A 20,421-nucleotide genomic window follows, 5' to 3' on the forward strand; every position below is an offset into this window, starting at 1 on the left:
TTCAGGCATTGCCTGAGTGATACTTTAAAGCCAATAAAAGAAATCTCTAAAAATTGATTAACATCTAATTAAAGATTGATCCTATCAAATTATGTTGTCTGTAATTTTTATTAAATCCAATCTTTAACTCTTGTCCTCTGTAGGAAAAGAAAGGAAAAAGGACTGGAGTAGTTTCTATCAATGAAACTTTAGTACAACAGGGAGCAGAAAAAAAATGTTGAAGTAATCCAGTTGGATTAAAAACATGTGACAGTTTACAAATGTGCCAGAAATCCAGACAACTTTTGTTGTGAATGAGCTCTCATTTACAGCTTTCCTCAACAAAGAAATAAAAGTAACTTCCACAATAATAAACAATTCTGGGTAAACAATAAGAATAAATGAGTGGCAGTAACTTCCTGCTACTCTTTCTTTTCTGGTACCCCTGGTAGCAACAAACCAAAGTGCAACTCCAAAGTCACTGAACACAGTGGGAGGACTTGGTGAGCACTGAGCCAGACCCTGGGTCCAGTCCCTCCCTCTAAAATGAAAAGCTTTTCCAAGAAAACAAAAGCTAATAAGTAAAATTAAAAATTCACCTCCAGGGTACTTTTTTTTCACACGTACATTGGGCAGATGCAGAAGGATGAAAATTAACCTCAATATCTTCAGAGAAGGAAATTCCTTTAGACATCAGAAAGATCTAAAGTCCCCCGATTGCTTATCCCTCAAAAAGGGATCATAAAGGAAATAAAGCATAAATACAATGTGAACTGAATAGAAAGATGGATCATCGGTATGACTTTTTCATGAAAAAATATTTAGGATCAATAATCAGCACTATAGACCCTGATTATATAAAAAACCCAAATAACTGGATCACTATACTAAGTTTTATGTATGTCAATGACTAAGAATGAATATTCTTAGTCTTGACTTTGCAAATGACTTTGTTCTCAAAGAATATCAAAGAATGTCAACTTGCAATCTAGAATAAGTAAGGGGTGGGGGATTATATTAAAAAAACAAAATAAAAAAAAAAAGAAAGAAAGGTAACTGACTTCTATTTCAATATCTGCTCAAAAATGTACTTTTAAATGTTTAACACTTCCAAAAAAGGTGAGTCTTGGTAGTTGTTTGGTGCATCACATTTGCTTCCTTCAAACACTTGGAAAAAAATCAGGTTTCTATTCATATTATTAGTCATTGCCCAAAAGTGCTTCTAGGGATAGTTGCCACACCAAGTCTTTAAAAATTAAAATCTTCAAACCTCAGTATTTTAAGTCTCAGTATTTTAAGTAAAGAGACTGTATATAGAAATGTAGCCTATTGAGTTACCCAGACCAAACTTTTTATTAAAAGCAAAAATTGTTATTTTTAGGCTAATTAAATAAATTCTTTAGCCATACTGCTTTGATATTGAAAAAAAAATCCCATGTAAATAAATCACATCTGATATTTTTATAATTAAAGGTAATTACTGATCTTAATTTAAAATATTTAATTGAAAAAATCACACAGCTTCAATCACTGCTCAGTTTAGGCATCAAGAATCACTTGAAATGAATCAACACACTAGCAAGCAACAATTTATGGGTGACTTACCATTAAGGACATTCTTGCACCAACCTTTACTTCAGTCTATCTGCTTGAAATAGGTCCCATAAGAGTTTGAGGACAAGATTTGTCCTTAAAGTGGCCAATTCAGAGCTGTTTAGACTATATTATTGAATCAATTCAGGAGGGAGTTTCAGATAGGAGCCTTCATAGACAGCAGTGGGAGGATGATGCAGCCTCTAAAATTCCACAGGCTAAATCAATGGCAGGGATCTGGCTAGGAGCAGCAATCCTGCCTTAGTAAAAATGTCACCTTGTAATTACACAGTTTTTTCAGAAAACCACAGACTTTTGAAACAGCTGGGAGTTGTTTAGGCTTTTGGGGGGGAAAAAAGAAAAAAAAAGAAAAAAAAATTAAATGTAGAGATAAGGAGGAAATGGGAGAAGAAGAAAAAGGAAAAAATGGGATAAAACATTACTTTTCTAAGGGACACAGCTATCTGGGAAAATAAACTGCTTGGGATGAAAGCTATGTTTCTACAGATGCTCCTGTCCTTGTTTTCACCACTTTTTGTATCAGTTACACTCATTTTACCCCCTAGGCTGAAAGCCAGGGCAATCTGCTGAAGAACATCCAGGCTCTAGTCCTGTCCTGTGCTCCTATTTATTTACTGGAAGAGCATCCCTGTCAAAAGATGCAATGGGGCATTGCAGTGCTGCAGCCCAGAGTGGTCTCTGACTCTCTGACCTGGGGCAGAGCATCCTCCTTGGGGAGGATTGATCTGACCCCAAAGTTTCCACATCAGAGGGGAGAGAGAAATCCCTTTACTGCACAACCTGCCAGGGAAAGGCAGAGTAGAACATCCTCAATGGTCCAAAGGAAAAATGGGCATATTACATGGAACAAAGAGCTTTCACTGTGAGAGGTAAAAAACCCAGTCCTACCAGGAAAAAAAAAAAAAAAAAAGAAAAGAAAAGAAAAGAAAAAGAAAAGAAAAGTAATTGCAGCTTGGTTTAGTTTTCTTGTTTGAATTGGTGTTAGGCATTTGCTGAGCTTTTTTCTCCCTACTAATTTCCTGTCAGGATTGGCAGCCAATGACTCACTTGCGTCCACAGATGAGTATCACCAAAACATTAGTCTACAGCTCCTCTTCTCAATACTTTGATTTAATCACACAAAGCAACCCCCACACTGACCCCAGGAGTGCAGCATTATTCAAAGCACTAGGCAAAAGCAAGGCCAGGTATCTTCCCTTGATGGCTGCAGATATTGCCATAATAGAAGCTCTAAAATCAGGCATTCCAAGTACCCTGTCTGCACAGCAACTCCCAGAGTTCATGGCAAAGAAATAGTGAGCAGCCATGCAAAAGAACTGTCATCTCTCCAAAATTTAAAGGAACACGATGAGCAGGGCTGTGTTGGAGAGCTCATGTCTGGGGAGCTAAGCTGGCAAACCAGTGGGTCTGCCATAGATTCTCATGCCCTGGGACAAAGCCTCTGTGGTTCATTTTCTGATCAGTAAAGCCTCTGTGGTTTGGTTTCTGATCAGCAATGTTGAATCTATTTCCTGTGTACTACAGAATATGCAGAATTCAATGGACAGACACAAATTAGAAAAAGCAATTATGGGTTACATTTTTAATCTCAAGATTCCACACACAACCTTGTGTTTCCAACACAGCAGGTATGCAATACATGTTTACATAGCAAGGACCATGTAAGCAAGCATTACATATGTTGCTGAGAAAATGAGGAGGGTTTTTCCTGCAGCTGGCTTCCTGCCTACCAAGTTATGGTGCATGGCTAAAATCCTTAATGTTTGACATCAGAAACTGCCGTGCAAACACCAACCTGACTGACAACTTCTCTAATGGGCAAATCAAAAGTAAATGAGAAAAAGGGAAGACAAGTGACCCAACGAAGAACCAACAATTTGTCATTTGGGATGTTTTATTAGGCAGTTTGACAAATTTCCTGCTGGTTAACTGATTAAATTTACATTCTCTATTTTTAATCTTTAATTTATTTCATACTCAAATATGATTGTTAGCCATTAATCAATAAGGTTTAAAGTGCTCATGATTAATGGCCAATGCTTTCAGTATAAATAAGAGATTCTGTGATGCTGGGATTTATCTGGCTCTAGAGATTGCAGGATTGCTCTGAGTGCTCATTCCTTAGTTACAATAAAGCGGGACTGGGAGAATTGATGAGATTCTGTGCCAGTGCTGTGCTGAAATGAAATGGGAGCAGCTATTTAGGATCTGCACGAGATAGTGACGAAAAAGAAACCAAAGGGTTAACAAGACTATGCCAACAAGTAGCGCTGGAGAAATTAATGGATCTCCGGGATATAGACAAGCAGGAATTTACAGCACCTATATGGTAAAAAGGACCCAGGCAGGTTGATGGAATGAGCAGGCAGGGCCGTGGGGATCTGTGGGGATGCGGGCAGAGTCGAGCATGGGCCGGGGGCAGCGGGAGCTGCAGGCGGGGCAGCGGCACACAAAGGGTTAACCTGGCGCCTCCGTGCATTGAGATGCTAAATGTCAAGATAGTGCATTACTTGAGGAAAGTAATTTGATTACTCGAAACTCCCACGAAGGAGGCGAGCTGGTGTCCTTCCATCTGTCGGGCTCAGCGCAAGATGATGAATTGAGCTCCGAATTCACGTGTGATGAAGTCACTGTCAATCCCCGGCAGCCCAGCCCGCTGCCATGCCCACCGCGCCGAGGGTAGCACGGCAATTCAACTTTCCCTGGGAAACCCAGGAGGCTCACTAACCTGTTACTTGCCGCTGCTCGCTTTTGGCCTCTTTTTTTTTTTTTTTTTTTTTTTTTTTTTGCCTTTCTCCTTCTTTATTTTCCCCTCCCCGTTGTGTGGCTCAGCGCTACAACTGAGTCATTCGGTGCCCGTGGCCGTGGGCACGCCGGGCTCCGCTCCCCGCTCCGCTCGGCCGATGCAGATGTGCGGCCGGCTCGCCCGCGCCCCGCAGCCGGGAAGCGTTCGGAAAGCCTTAACTATGCATAGATCTGCGGAGTGAATGTTTGCTCTCATTCACTTGCTCCTGTTATTTGATTTCTTGTAGGCCTCTGCGGCAGAAATGGAGAAAATAAGGTAAGTGAGACAGTTTATTTACATCTCGTTGTAGAGGAGAAGTGTTCTGTTGCTCAATGCACACAATACAGGCTCTTGGAAAATATCTTGCTTAATGCGATCACAGTAGAATGCTGGATTGCATGATGATGCAAGGCAAGCTGTGCTTTAGAGACAAAAGGAAAGGAATGTGGTTGTTCTAGTAAATCTGTTTTGCAGGGATGTCAATTCAGAAAGCATGTTTTACACACAAACATGTTTTATTGCCAGATGCAGAGCGTATTTGATTATATAAATGTTGTAGCCACTTGTCCATTTACTGCAAGAGCCTGCCATTCCATTTAATGAGCAAAGTGGATCAATAATTCATGAAAAAGCTGAAGAAAATATAGGCTTGACTTCAAAGCATCTAATTAATGTGGTTTGTTTCAATATAGCACTGTAACATTGATGTTCGATTTTTGTTTTATATTGTATACCAGCCAGATAAATCTCGTCTCCTCTGTGTTTAAAATGTTGTCATACTGTACCAGTTTCTCAGCACATCTCTCTGCTTTAAGCAAAAGGAGATGGGTTTTATAACATAAGTTTTCCATCTCATGTCCTAGTGCAAGTCTGCTTTGGGGGGATATTGCTTTTGTGTATGTTGTTGAGAAAGAAAAAGAAAGCAGAAAGCATTCTAGCCCTTTTTAATAAATTAATTAAAAATTACTAAAACCTTGTCTACTAACACATTGTCAAAGTGATAGGTAAGAGATTAACTTTTTACCACCCTTTAAATACTTTATGGAACTTCTTTTCATAATCAAATACACTGGCCATGATCTTACTTGGTTTTATTGGACAAGCCTAAATGCCTTCTCTGAATCTGGTAACTGGTTAGTGACAACTCTTGTCCAAGAAAAACTTTTTAGATTCCTTCAGTTTGGAATGGCTATCTTGAGTTATTAGAAATGCAGAAAAGTTCTGAAATTCAAGAAATAGCTGGGCAAATGAAAAACAACAGAAATTTGATCAAGTGTTTAATGAATTCTGGGCTGGAAACAGAATCCTGTTTTTCTTTTGAGGCAAAGGAGGTTAAATCTCTTAAAATGGGCGTGAAGCTGCATGTCCAAAAGTTACTAAGAATGTATTTTCAAAGCACTAATACACTTTTGTAGAGCCTCACGACAACAGAAGTATTGTAACTTTTGTGCTGAAGGAAAAACACTGTGCAATGTATTCTGGATTTTCATGTATTTAAGTACTATAATGTTAAAGCTGTGAGTTTTTCCTGAGTAATGCCTGAGAAAGTGCCTCAGTATGTGGACTGGTGTCTAATAAAAATTCCAAACAATCACCTAAAGTGCATGCACACTTCTGTCATGAATGACTCTCTTGGAAGATGCAAGTGAATATATATTTACATCTTTGTTGGATAAGCATGTGTGCACAAATGCAGTGTAATCCTTGCAATACTTTTCTGAGCATGCCTTGGCCTCTGCTTTTAGTCTTGCTTTTAGTTTTGCAATAATGGGCTGCAGAGCCCAGGAGAATGAGCAGAATGTAGTGAGAAAAAAAAAAAAAAGACAAGAATTTTTTTTTTAATTAAAATAAGCATTTATAAAATTCCATTTTCCAAACGCCACAATTTTGCAGCGGTCAGGCTTGCCAGTCTTTACCTCAGTACTCCCTGAGTAGTGCGCAGATGGAGAAGTCAACCTTGCCCCACTGAAATGAAGCAGGAGCTTCACTATTAACTCCACAAAGAGAAGGGTCAGGCTCTCTCAGGAGTTTGTTAAAGAAATTTTCTGTTAAAAATTCTTGTGTGCAAAAGCTGATTCTGGCAGAGGGTTTTGTCCCCATCAGCCCAGCAGGTGCAAGGGCAGTTCCAGAGCTCCCTGTGCTCCCAAGCAGAGCAGCAAGCCAGGCAGGACCCAGGGCACAGACTGCACTGCTCCATCCCAAACTTTTCCAGGCTCCCTCCTTATTCCCTTGGATGCAAACTGACAGAATCCTTGGCACTTAAAGGAAACTATCTGGAGTCCTTATCTTAAGTAGCTGGTAAACTCACAGCCTGGGGAGAATTAGATTTTTTCTAAAACTATCAAAGTGTGGTACCCAGGTAAAAAACATATTACCCTGTGTTTTAACCACAGTGGCTTCAGAGAGGTCCTGAAGAGAGATAACCTGAAGCTAGGAGAAGAAAGAAAGAAACGAGAGGAAAATGGCAGGCTGGGAGGAAAGAGGTATTTGTTGTTATATGCAGAAAGCAGTGTAATATGGAAAAAGCTATTCCCACATGATACTTCATTGTGTTCTTCTGCCCTGTCTCCTGTGCCCAGCTCCCTTCCCGCCCTTTTTTGCTACCAGCTGAGGATGTGCCATTCCACATCACCTGGGATGTGTTGGCCCAAGGACCAGAGGCTGAGCCCACACCAGGTGTGGAGCTGAGGTGCATGAAGGGTGCAAGGCTCCTGCAAAAGAGGGAGGAAAAAGGGGTAATAAAAAAAAAAAGAAAAATACCTTGTTAGTGAAACAGGACAATAGGAGGAAGGTGCATAACCACAGGACAGTGAAACCAGGTTGAAAACTCTCAGAGTCAGGGCAACAGAGGTTTGCATTCCACAGTGCTCTTCAAGGGAAGAAAGTCTTTTAAATAAGAACAGGTGACAGTCCTTGAGAGCCCACAGGGCCAAACATTTTATAAAGGCAGCTCTGTAAGTCTTTGAGTGAGCTTTGTACATTGCCGTGCCCAGGAGAAGGGGGATCCATCTGGGGCATCCCCAAGGACTGATGGAGCCAGCCCCATTCAGAGAGAGGGATGAGTGAAAAATTGGTCCACTGGTAGCTTGTGCTTTGTTCAGCCATAAAATTCATTGAGCCAGGCAGCCCAAGCAGCAGTGCAAACTAATACAAGTCTGATTGTCACATTCCTTCACTGAGAATGTGTCCAGAGCAATGCGATTCGTCTCACATAAGGCAGCAATAATTCCCTTTACAGAGCCAGGAGCTGCTGTGACCTGCAGTGTCACATGCTGTCCTTTGCAGCAGGGGCTTGCTGTCACTGAGCTATGTGTGGAAGGAGAAGTAGGAAGCAGGGGTGGGAGGTTGTCAATATTTAGCCTGACACAGGGACACCTTCCTCTAGAAGTAGAAACATGCAATTTTGTGCTAAAACTTTGACTGAAAAGAATCAGTTTTTGCAATGAAGTCTTCTCACTGTAAATGATTCTTAGCAGTACAGTGTTCATAATATTTCAAGGTACCAATATATTAGGCAGGAGTAAGGCTAACTACTAATCACAAACCTCTTGAGGATCTGCACTTATGTAGGTTGACTGTGTATGGTTATAGAGTCACTTTAGGCATTAATTACTTCTGACTCCAGCTTTTTAAATACAGTTTTTTGGATCTGGTTCTTTTTCATGTCTATAAACAAGAACCGAAAATCTTGGTCAATAAAGTGAATTTCAAATGTACCTATACTATCTTATTTTGACTCAGCAGTGTGCTATCTTTGGTGCATATATTCAAGAGAAGCACAAGCCTTCCAAGCCTGAGGCCTTGTATGTCTGTGGTGGCTGGCACATAAAATTGCCAGTAGGCTGAAAAGTACTCCTTTAACTCAGATTGAACCCATAGAATGGTTAAAAATTGCAAATGAAAGACCAGTTCCACTGCAGCTCCAGTCCAGACTCCTGGCTACTCTTTCCCTGCTTCCATTCCATCCTGCTTGAAATACAGGTTGTAATAGTCAAACTTTCTGGGTGAGGGTGATGTAAGGTTTGGCAAAACAGATCTCTAGAAATACTTTATACACAAATATTGATCAGCTTCTTAGCTTCCTTACACTGAAGTGTATGTCACTTCACAGGAAATGTCACTTAAAGAGACAGATATTGTTCAATAAAAGCATTTCCTTTTTTTTTTTTAATGCACTCCTAAAATTTCAGTGACAATTCAGAAACTCTATTAATCAATAGTCTTAGTTCTAAGCTTTCAAGATCCACAACAGGCTGAACTGTATATCTAAAAGTACACAAAACAGGACACATCATCACCATGACCAGCTGCCAGGCTCACAGTGCCTCCAAGGAGTCTGAGTTTCCACTTTACAATACAATCATGGGATTCCTCAACTGAGAATTACTTTATTTTGGTATCATCAGTAGGGGCACTTTACTAATTACCCAGAGATCTCTGATAAAAGTGTCTCAAGGAACCTATGAGGTACCATCTTCCTTTCAGTGTAGTCCTTGTTTCAGAACATATGACAGCAAAGTGGTTTGTTTTGCACACACAGCTGGTAGAAAGTCAGCAGCTTGATCCAAGTCTCTTGAATTTTTAGACTTGGACTTTTCTCAAGCATGTTTGAGTTCATCTGTGGTAAGGGAGGAATATGGGTTTCTTCAAAAGGAACATCAGAGGCACATGCAGTTCTAGGGAAAAGCCTCTGCCATGGTTTGCTGGAAATGTAAATACTTTCCTAAATGCCCACCTGATCATGCTGCCTTCCTTGCACTTGGTATAAATATAGCCCTCTTCATATGCTAATGAACACACTGCAATTTCCTGCCATCCCCACCTTGTCCTTATTCCTCTCTCAGCCTGTATCTACATTAATTTTACCACATACTTGAACACAAGGGGAGGATTTATTTTCCCAGAAAGTTAACCAACAAACATGGTTTACTTTGCCCTAGGTCTGGTCCTTACATCCACAGCTGATATGCTGGGAGCCACTGCCTTGTACAGAAGCAGAATGCCACAGGACAGCAGCAGGGCTGTGCAAGAAGCAGCTCCACCATCTGCTCAGCAGTGTCTTCAGGCTCTAGCTGATGCTGGGATGTGAAACCCCAGCTGTGGACGTGGGCAAAGAGATGGAACAGGGCAAGCTCAGAAGAAACAGAGCATAGGGAAATGCCAGCATGAAAGGGCCATGAGTGTGGGGTCATTAGAGGTGATTGATGGTAAAAAAAAATCATCAAGTTGGGTGAATTTTGAAAGATGAAGAAGAAAAGGAAAAGGATAAAAGAGCTGCCTAACATATGTTCAAACAGGTAAACCAGGTTCTCATTTCCCCTCTGTTTTGGAAGCTGTTTTTATCTGGCAGGCAGCTCCAGCAGCAGTGAGAGCCCTGCCGTGCTGTTTTCAGCACATCTGCCTTGTTCCTGCTGCCATCCAGGGTGTGACTGTAGCTAAAGCACCTGTCTCTCTCTCTCTCTCTCTCTCTCTCCCTGGGACTACACTCAGCTTCGGGTTTGGTGGTTGTCAAACACAGCAATGGGAGCAGTGGACACTCACAGTTATAGTCACAGCTCCCAGGGGAGCTACAGCCCTGGAGCTGGGATGGGCTGAGGCACAGAGCCATGCTGATCTACCTGTTCCAGTACCTCTGAGAATGTTGTTAGGGCTGCCAGAGGCACAGTATGCTTGTGCAGCTTATCACACCTAATTTCCACTACTATTCCCTGTGCTAGTCAGGCAAACCAGCGCTAGCTCAGCTGAGGAGGGAGTGTTGCTGCTATGCTGTGCTACAATCCTGTGCCCTGAGCTTCTGTCTGCTGCTTGGGAGAATGATCTAAAAGGCAATGATGTCAGTATGCAAGGAACCATCCCCATCAGCTGATGGAACAAGTGTTGTGTTATAGCATCCTTTAGCTCTAGATAAATACTGGGTGAAGCACAAGCTTCCACCACACAAGGAACATGACAGAGACAGAGGGCAGAACAGATTCAAGTTGAATGAAACCAGGTAGAGTTGTGTAAAGTGGCCTCCAGGGACAAGTGGGAGATGAGCAAACATCTGAAGAGACCAAGGAAGTAGGTAGGAGTGGATGAGCCATGCCATCAGCCAGGAGCTGCAGTGAGTCATGGGGAAGAGGCTGGACCTCAGTGATTCCTAGCTTACAAATAATGATCTGCCTACCCCTTTCTTGCAAGGCAAAATGCATCACTGAGCAATGCCATGAGCTTCTCAGAAAAGAAAAATAAATAAAAGGAGGCATTTCAGACAAATATTTAAGAAAAAAAAAGAAAGAAAATTCCATTTTGTATAGTGCTTGTGATTAGTTCAGAACTTTGTATCATAAGGAGCAGAACTTGGAGAACAGTTTCATTTTTTGTTGTTGTTGGGTTCTCCCCCTTCAAGTTCCAAAGCCACAATTATCCACTATTCTAAGAAATTCAAAGGTGGGTAAATTGGATGCCTCCCCTTTATTGCTATTAGGCTTCAGTTTATGTAAGCACTTTGACCAAAGCTACTGAGGGTGTGTGCTGAACACTGAAAGCAGCAACTTGCAAAGCAAACGGTGGCAGCCACTGCAGCAGCAACAAAACAATCTTATAAGCTGAAGAACATAAGAGGTTTCATGCTATGAACCCCAGATGGTTCAAGGACAGTACAGTTTGTGAACTGCACTTAAGTGTGCTCTGTGGTGAAATCAAGTAGATTTTGAATGCTTGCTGCTGCTACAGCTCACAGACTGATGAAAGAAAGGAGATAACTTGTCTGCAGTACTTTATTACAGGCTTTTTGCAATTTCCAGCTCTGCTGCTGTTGGCATGGCTTAGGCAATTTAATTTACCAATCAGTTCTTGATTTACACACAAGTGACTTCAGAATGCATTCAAATAAAACCTGTATCACCACATTTGATGCAGTGTTCTCTAAAAATCAAAAGCATCTGAAGTATATCAAAACTATTAAGCTTTTCATATTAGAAATTGGAAAGACTGAATTGTCTTTATGTTTTAGTGATGATGTAAAGCCAGCTTAGCATGAAGTACAATGTGCTGAAAACAGACAGTAGATAGTGAGGTGTAACCATGCTTTTTGGAATTCAAGAATGGGAGAATTGTATAATATACAGAGCCCTCCAGCAGAACAGCAGGATCATAAGTGCCTGTAGCTCCTTGAAGGATTTCTCTCATGTGTATGATCGTCCTGCTGCTTGTGTGAACTGCACTACTATTGTTATTCAACTCTTCCAGGAGAAATAAGATCTGCTTCACTGAACAGTGTGGAGTCACTGCTCATTTCTTGGTTTGTAGTAATGTTTGTACTGGCATAAAAGTGAGGGTCTCCATGTCACATGCAGCTCTGTCATTCCTTAAAGCATGACTTTCTCCAGATATGCATTTTTTAAGCTCTGAAAGTCATGGAAAAATCAATTTGTCATCCTGAGCTTGCCCAACTGTCACCATGTCAGCAGAACCAAAACTGAGAAGTTGTGTTCAAGTGAGCATACACACACAACTCATGCAGCAGACCTGCATCTCAGAGGGCAAGCAGTATTGAGCAGCCTGTTGGCAAAGCAGTGGCTGACTGACTTACATGACATACTAGGACATCATGACTACACCAATGCCATTTCAGCTGTGCAGAGCAAAATGCAAATTTTTACCACCTTACCTTGATTTTTCCCACTTTCAAAAGAAAAAAGAGGCAGAGGAGGAGGATGTTGTAGCTTCAAATTTTTTTGGGAGCACTGAGCTCTTCAGGGAGTCACTGCTGTTCTACAAAGACCCTCACGTTCACAAGAAACTCTCATGACTCAGCAGCTCCAAATTGCTGCCTGCTGTTCAAGGCCAGTTTCATATCCATGTCAGAGCAAAGGGCCTTAACTCTGCAGCTTCCATACAAATCAGGTCAAGCAAATAGCTCATTTTATGTTTCTCTTAGCTATGACTGCACTTAGATAAAAGAATCAATTTAAGGAACTGCTTTATTTTTAAGGTATTCCAAGAACGGGAATACCCAGCAATGAATGGCTACTTAATCTTTCCCTTGATACCACCCAAGAGCTCGTTCTTGCAGCAGGCAAGAAGAGGAAAGGCAAATTGAAGAGGAAAAGCAAATTGAAGGGGAAAGCAATCAACACTCCTCTTTTCTTTCTAGCTTTCTAGTTAAAAAAAAATCTTGCTTTCCAGTTTAAAAAGTGTTAAATCTTTCTGCTACTATTTAACTCAAGTATGCTGGCTTAACCAAGGTATTGCACAAATTATCACAGTATTCAATGCTTTACCTGTACAGAGTAGTCTACAAATAAAAAAAGAAATTGCCTATATATCTGCTTAATTGGTCTTACTGCTAAGAAATTCTACAGATGTGAGTGTTTGAAATTACATTTAAGTAGCACTAAATGTGTGGTATGTGACTTTGCACGTGCATATTTAGCTAAGTTTGTAACTGCTGGGTCACTTGCCCTTTGAAATATGATTTCCTCTTTTTACGAAGCCTGTCTCTGTCTTGTGACAAGGAAGTATTTCAAAGGAGTTAATCAGAAACAGTCCAGACCAAAGTGTACCAAGTTCATTCCAAGATTTAGAGCAAATCCATGAGTGGGTGAAAAATAAATATTTTGTAACTCTGTCCAATATTCTCATCATTTCAGTGTGAGACTACTAACAAGGTGCATTCATGGACAGAAACTCATCCTTAATGATGGGGCAAGTGCTGTTTTCTATTAGGATGTTGGATTTTTGAGGCTACATTCAAACAATTTATAGCACTGAAACAGTTGTGTTCAAATTCCAAATAAACAGTATGTTTATTTTTGACTCTCAGCTTATGAATAAAAATGATGCCTTTATTTGTATTTGCATTCAGATTTAGATAGATAAGAGACCAAGATATAAAGAAGGAAATATTGAGTCAAATACTCTGAAGACTGGGTAAAGATGAGAAAAACAGCAAACTAGCCCAAAGCAATGCAAGCAGAGTGATGAAAGACAGAGCAGCAATAATATTTAACTAATTACTTGCAAAGCAACATCATACCTCAACACACGGAACAATTTGATTGTCCCAGTCACAAAACTCACCATGAAGTTTTTAGAAATCCCCAGATGATCCTCTGTCCTATTTCTTCCCAGTGCTGAACTCAAAGACAGGCTGTTGCTAAAAGGGGTGCATGACTGGCCTGGGTGATTTCTGCCCACATCTGCCCAGCAGCTGGCCCTCAAATCCCACATTGCCCTCTCCTTGCAGCCCTGCAGACACAGCTCTGGGCAGAGCCACACAGTGAAGGAAACACCTGGGGTCTCAAGCCACATCAGCAGCGTGACCCTGACAAGTCTGAACATCTCCAGTTCCACCTCAGTTCTGAGCCTTCACAAGCCCTTTGGGAAAAAAAATACATTTCCTGGCTTATCCCTGTCCCTACTGTACCAATGTCACCCAGTGCAGTGGGTATGAGGGGCAGGTTTCCAGGTAGATTTTCACCTCACACTTCAAAATGTAGTCTAGAATAGCCCAGTTAATTCCAGTCTTTGCTCTGGAGCCCCTACATATATGACAAGCTTGCAGAGGTCCCCAGGTAAATAGGGCTGATGGAGGAAATGAGAATGATGGGATTTTCTGTTTTCTCACTTGTGGAAGGCAAACCAGTACCCTTGCTCTGCAGCTGGAACCACTGCAGCCCCCTTGCTAAAATGGCATTCCCAGCAGTGGAGCCTTCCCAAAGCATATTTTCATGGCTGCTTGGTCCTGTTCTATTTCTTCATGAGATGCTGACATTGTCTTGTCTTTACATCAAATGCTCTTTATCACACTCTTTCCCTCCGGAAGGCACCAAAAGCAGGAAGCCTCTGGGAGATACACAGCAGACCTCAGTTCTCTGGGAAGGAATGACCAAGAGTCTTGGCCCTTTCATGAAGAAGGTTAATTAGTCCTTTGTGTAACTCAAGGGGTAGCTCTGGCAACAAACCATATGAGCAGGAGAGGGAAGAAATGAGTCACAGGTAAAGGGGACTGACGTGAGTTTCTTTGGGCCAAATTTAGCTGACCTGTGCTGTTTAGCAACAAAGCACCTTCCCTCCCTCCCTGCCCCACTTCCCTCCTTCTCAATCTACAAGAGAAATCACAGCCTAAAAGTCATGATTTTTTTTTCTGAAAAACTAAAAATACACTAAATTATAGCACTAAAGAGGTACTCTGCTAACAAATGTCAGTTCACAGGACTAAAGCTGTCTTGTCTACTGCATATGATGCCAAAAGTTCTAGATAATGGTAACTTCTGAAAACAAGAACATTTTTTTTTCTCTGCCTTGACAAAGCTGCTGATGCAGAGTTTTACAGTGACTGTAGACTTCAACTTGCCTTCCTATAACTGTGTTATGCTTTTTAAATTGATAAAGCCTCAGCAGATTCACTTACTGGAACTGACGGACTTCACATGCTGTGAGCTTCTGGAGGGTTTTCTTTACAAACTAGAACTGAATATCATCTAAATGTAACAGAAAAAAACCTCCAAGAGAGATGTCCCATTAATTCCAGCACACAGTGACTTGGAGCTGTTTGAGAAAAATATTGTTAATCTAGACGCTTTGGCTCAATATAGTTTGCTTTTAAGAACATTTATTTTCACTTAAAACCATTCTTTTTTAATGCAGTGATAACCCTCCCAGAGTCCAGTGTGGAAAACAACTTTTATTATAACCTGAGAATGTGAAACAAATAAGCATCATTTTACTTGGACTCAGTGAACATGGAAAGTTTGACTCACAGTTTTGATAGAAAAATTTTAATGATTGCTTTTCAGTAACACCATGTGGACAGGACTTCTCTGCTGTGGCTTTGAGTTACTTTGCATTCTCATCTGCATCCCCCAAAGAGAACTCCAAATCCTAAAACAGTAAAAACAAAATCTACTAGGATTTTCATCTCAAGGTTCCTATAGCACAGAACTACTAATTATCATGGCAGGCAGAGCAGACAGTTCTGATCAAATTGCCAGCCTGGATTTGTAGACCATCCCATCTCCTCATTCATCATCTCTATAGGCACAATATTGGGAAACATCTTGAGATATAAATAGGCATAGATATGGCTGCATGCTGAATTCTAAGTAACTGAATGAATCCATTACTGCATCCTTGGAGGACTCCAGTTTTTTCCCAGAACCACAACTTCTTTTTGAGTGTTATCTACCTCATTATGCATAGATTAGCTACATTACATATTGGTTTGCACAGGCCACACAGAAGCTGAACAGTTCACTACAGCTTTGCAGAGAGATTAATGTAAATGGAAAGAGACTGAAGAAAACAACACATTCTTTTTTTTTCTATAAAGCTATGCTATTTATACTTTTTTAACATTTATGTTAACAATAAATCACTCACATGATGCTCCTGTCATTCACATCCAGAGTGTTTCCAGCTATAAGCTTGCATTCATGCACCCATAGTTGGCATACAGCTGCAGCATGGATTTATGGCACAATTGTTTCCTTATACCTTTGTTGTGAGCCACTGAATTGGAGACTGGTTAACTACAACATTCACAATGACAGAAGGCATTGTTATTAACAGCAGAATCAGTAAAATCAACAAAAACTATTATCCCCTTACTAGTGGAATTTCTTAGCTGCATTTTCTGCTTTTGCCCTGGCTACTTTCTTCAGCACTAGAAATAAGGACATTGGCTTGCAGAGTCATTGCCAAATTTAAAGGCAATTATGCAATGAAAAGAGGAAGTATGAGAGGTCAGAGATTGTACCTCTGCTTGAAATGCAGGTGGTGAAGGTGCTGCCATGACTGAATTGAAAATATGGACTGAGGTCCAGAGATTTGAAGCCTCTGATGGTCTTGCTCTGCAGACACAAGTTGCAGTCAGTCATTAGGATGCTCTCTAAAGCAATGTCAAAGTTCAAAGGATTTCCTTTTTTTTTTCTTTCTTTTCATTTTTTGAGCACCAAGTCACAAATTACCATCTCCTCACAGAACACTCACCACTCTTTCCAGAGTAATGAAGAGTTGGAGTTAGAAGCTGGCAATCTTTCATGGGCAATGTGTCAGACTGTATTTTTTGTTCCTAATTTAGTTTAAACATGCTGGTAGACAACATTGAGAAGCTGGGAGCCACTGCCTCTCACAGATGCTTCTATGAAGATGCTGTGGATCCCAAATCCCAGCCCTGTGCTGACCCTGTCAGACTGGCAGGAATCCCCTGATGTCTGCAGACCACTGGGAGACCTTTAGAAAGAAAATTTTATAAATGTGCAGAATACTGCTTCTATTTTTTTCCCCTGACTCACTCATTCTGCATTGCTTGACATTTTAACATATTGCCATATTAACCACCAAAAGTCTGATCTATGAACATGACTTCAAACGTGTATTTACAAGAGTAGAGATGCAGTGGCATATGGATCACCAGCTGGTGAGAAGTAAGAATGGTACTTTGTGGAGCTTGAGTCACTAAGTAAATTTAAAAAAAAATAAAACAAAAAACAAAAAACAACATCTCTACAGTCAAAAAGTTAGAGACAAAATCTTGGTTTCTTCAAACTGGAGTACTTTGAAAGGACAATGGCAACAAGGCCAGTACTGAGAAAGCACAAAATCTGGAGGCATTAAGTAATCTAGGAATTATGTTGTTTATTGTAAGAGGTATATGCAAACAAGATGCTTCCTGCTAAGGCTGTAAGAAATAGTACCACAGAGGGAGTGATGTGAGACAGAAAAAAAGAGTGATGACAGTCTGTTCCTCTGGAACAGGAGGGATAAAAATCACTTTGAGACCAAGGGTGACACTGGGGGAAGTGTCTTTCTTATTGAGGTCATATCCACCTACACTCAAATGCAGAAGTCTCCAGCCTTTCTCCCCTCCTCTCCTCAGTCTGGTGTGTTTTTCACATGCATTTCCCACCCGTTTGCCTTCTGGAGGGATTCTCCTCCTGCTCCATCAACAGCTTCACCCTTTCCCTCCCAAAATGTTGAGTTAGGTCTACAGATTAGCCTCTGGTATTTTGCAACCAGCAGTTTTTAAGAGATTATTCTCTTATTTATGTCACTTCAGCATGGGTGCTTTCAAGAAGTAGTGTGCTCCTTCTCATCCTAGCTTTGACCCTCAGACTATTATTTTTCACCATATTACTCCAGAAACAGCTGAATACTCTGTGCCTAAGCACATGCAGTTTTAAGAGAGGTTAATTTTCATCTAACTTCAGAGACTGAGGTTTACTATTCTGCTTTAAAGCCAGTCTCTTTCATTATTCTTTTTACTTTTCATATTTCTCTTGAAGCCCAGGTGATCAGAAACCCAGGTTTCATAGGAGACTTCTGCAGTGTCTGTTTGCAGTGCTCTCACCACTGATCCTCCCCACCTGTGCTCCTGTGTCAGCCCAATTGTTCTTTGGCTTTCTCAGAGAGATGCAAGAAGAGGGAGTCTCCTGCAGCTCCATCAGTTCAGTTGCAAATCAGAAGCTGTTTTTCAATAACTGGGAACTTTTTGGAGAAAGTAGTAAACAAGAAAAAAAACAAACCAGGTGATTCGACAGCTGAAATACAGAAGCTGCTGAGGGCACTTACTATAGTAAATTACTGAAATGCTTCTCATGGTTTATTTTGCTGAATTAGGGTACTAAAAAGAGTGTGTTGCATTATTTCTCTATTGACTCTTCCACATGTGATTATTTATTATTAGATGCATAAGTACAAATCAGACAGGAAGGTCAAGTTACTAATGGCCCTCGCCAGCTGTACAGCAGTGTTGGCCCTGCAAAGGTGGGCACATTGTTTACCTGCATAATAACAGTGATGGGAGTGAGCATTAGAGTGCTTGAACATCAGCCACATTTTAAAAAACCCTCTAAGCCAGCATGCAAAGCATTCACATTGTAAATGTAATGTATTACATTTGGAAATGTAATGTAAAGGAAATAAAAGCCATACCTTTTTTGCCTACCCTTCCCTGAACAAAGAGCAGAAGTGAGAGAAGGCTCAGCAGTGAGAGAAATCTGAAATCATTGCTTTCACTGTGGAGGTTTGTTTGACCAACAAAGGAACTTTTGTACTTCTAGATGTCATCCCTCTCTCAAGAACCCTCTGAGGCTCCTGCAAGTATTGCTGCCCTCTTAAAGGCAAGGCTGGGAATGAGTAAGTGACTTCTCCAAGTTCTTTGAGGGGTTTCTGTCAAAGCCAAGAGACCACATACAGGGATATTTTTGTAATAAGATAAAGAGAGCAGAGAACATGGAACAAGGGAGCAGAGCTCTTGCTCGAGGAGCAGAATAACTGTTTCTGAAATGAAGAGTTTCAGTCTGCCAAGGAGCAGGGCCAAGTTCCAAAGCAGAACATTCCTCAGCCAAATCAAAATGCTCAAGGAACTGCGTACTTCTTCCCTGTCTCACAAATTATTTCAAAAAGACTGGTTTTCTTCTCATTTCCTCTCCACAGCAGAGAATCCTTGTGAAGAAGGATCCAGATACCAAGACTTGTTCTTAACTTGACCCCAAGTACAAATAATCCCTGCAAAATCAGTGCTACTCATTACACAGATACAGGCTCCTAACATTACTTAGGGAATATTGGATAAGCATCATTGCATATATTCTTGCAAGAAAAGTATTATTAGAAATATATTTGAGCTAAATCCATCACCAATATGAGCAGACTCAGCTGCATTCAGATAAAAACACTTACTGCTGTCTCTACAGGTAATCTTCAGAATGATTTATTCTGATGTTTTCCTGTGCATTAAAAAAGGTCATCCAATCAGGAATGAAAAACAGTGTGAGATGAAGGCAATTAGCATGACTTCAATTTCAATAGTGGAGCTTCCTCCCCTCCTCTTTCTGACACCTTTCAACTTCAGGGAGATAAGCCCAATTCTAGCTACCATTTCTATGCCCTTTTCAGTTTATGGTAATTGCTGTTGTGTAGCATCACAGTACTGGGGCCTCTGCTCTATCCTTCCCCCCATTTTGTGCAGGCAGTAGGAGAATTTTCTCTTGATTTATTCTTATAATAGCTTCAACAATGTCAGAATATTAGAACTGCCTATTATCTAAAGGTTGCTTTGCAAATTCACTTTAAATGAAAATGTAACTTTTCAGTCATTAATGCATGGAAAGAAGTTGTAGTTAAAGGAGGAGATGGATGGTTGGGAAGCTTATCCATTACATTTAAAAGCAAATCATCACTGACAGAATCTAGGTGAAACAAGCAGCAGAAGAAATGAAAAGACAGATTGAGACATCAATCAAAGAGACTTTCAGATCCCTTTCTTTTTGCAGGGACAGCTAAAGCAGATATTTAGAGAGATGTAACAAAACAAAGACAGTCTTCTGCCATGTGGGAAAACTTGAGACATTCAATCCTGCACCCAGAAGAGGCAGGAGAGGCAGGAAGCAGAAGTGGATATTGGCAGAAACTTGGAGATGCCATGGGATACACCACACACACTCCTTATAGGTCTGAAAGGCAAGGGTTAAAGAAACCAAGATGGTTGTTTAGTAAGAGAGAATTTTGTATCCATGTTGGAAGCATCTTTGCAGGGAAGTTTTTGAAGCAGATTGGTTTAAGAAAAATATTTTATTTCTCAAAACTAAAAAAAATGCAAAAAAGGTACTGCAAATCTCTCAGAGGGGATTTAAAATTTCAAACACTGTATGAATGTTACCTTTAACATTTTTGGGCCTCAGTTTTCATCTGTAAAATGGGAATGGTGGAGAGCTGTTTTTGAGACTAAGAAGACAGCATGAAGTAAGGATATAGAAAGCTATGAGGCACCTCCATCAAGTGGTTATCTAATTCAAATATACCAGGTGCAGGTAGGACAAGAGAGTTTATTGATTAGTAGGGCACCAGAGGAAGATTCAGATCTGCAGATGACTCATTGCATAAGAGTTAATATTTGCTCTTTGATTCTACGTCATTAAAAGCTCATGAGTTACTTCAGTCCTCGTTAGATAAATAAGGCATTGCAGCAGTTTCTCTGTAGTTCTTCACATTTGAAGTTGTATTCTTTGCTTTGACAGGGAAAGAAACAGTGCATTTTACTTTTTCTGACCCTTGCA

At 40.6% G+C, this 20,421-nt stretch overlaps 1 protein-coding gene across 17 annotated transcripts in view; it reads left to right on the top strand.

Moving 5' to 3' along the window:
* The window catches only part of BEGAIN (brain enriched guanylate kinase associated), a 160,347-nt gene that overhangs the window by 40,427 nt on the left and 99,499 nt on the right, over positions 1–20,421 (top strand). For 4 of the 17 annotated variants that reach the window (XM_014264520.3, XM_074542345.1, XM_026791169.2 and 1 more), the window contains 2 exons: positions 4,626–4,654; positions 6,772–6,861. The exons of 3 other annotated variants lie outside the window; for them this stretch is intronic. In XM_014264520.3, the coding sequence (XP_014119995.2) occupies positions 4,626–4,654; positions 6,772–6,861 (119 nt within the window). Of the gene's footprint in view, positions 1–3,670; positions 3,923–4,625; positions 4,655–6,771; positions 6,862–18,480; positions 18,500–20,421 lie in introns of those variants that run through there. 10 more of the 17 variants (XM_005483219.4, XM_005483221.4, XM_026791163.2 and 7 more) reach the window with 7 other exon arrangements.

Source organism: Zonotrichia albicollis, chromosome 6, assembly GCF_047830755.1.
Source record: "Zonotrichia albicollis isolate bZonAlb1 chromosome 6, bZonAlb1.hap1, whole genome shotgun sequence".
In the NCBI taxonomy this organism is placed as follows: Eukaryota; Metazoa; Chordata; class Aves; order Passeriformes; family Passerellidae; genus Zonotrichia; species Zonotrichia albicollis.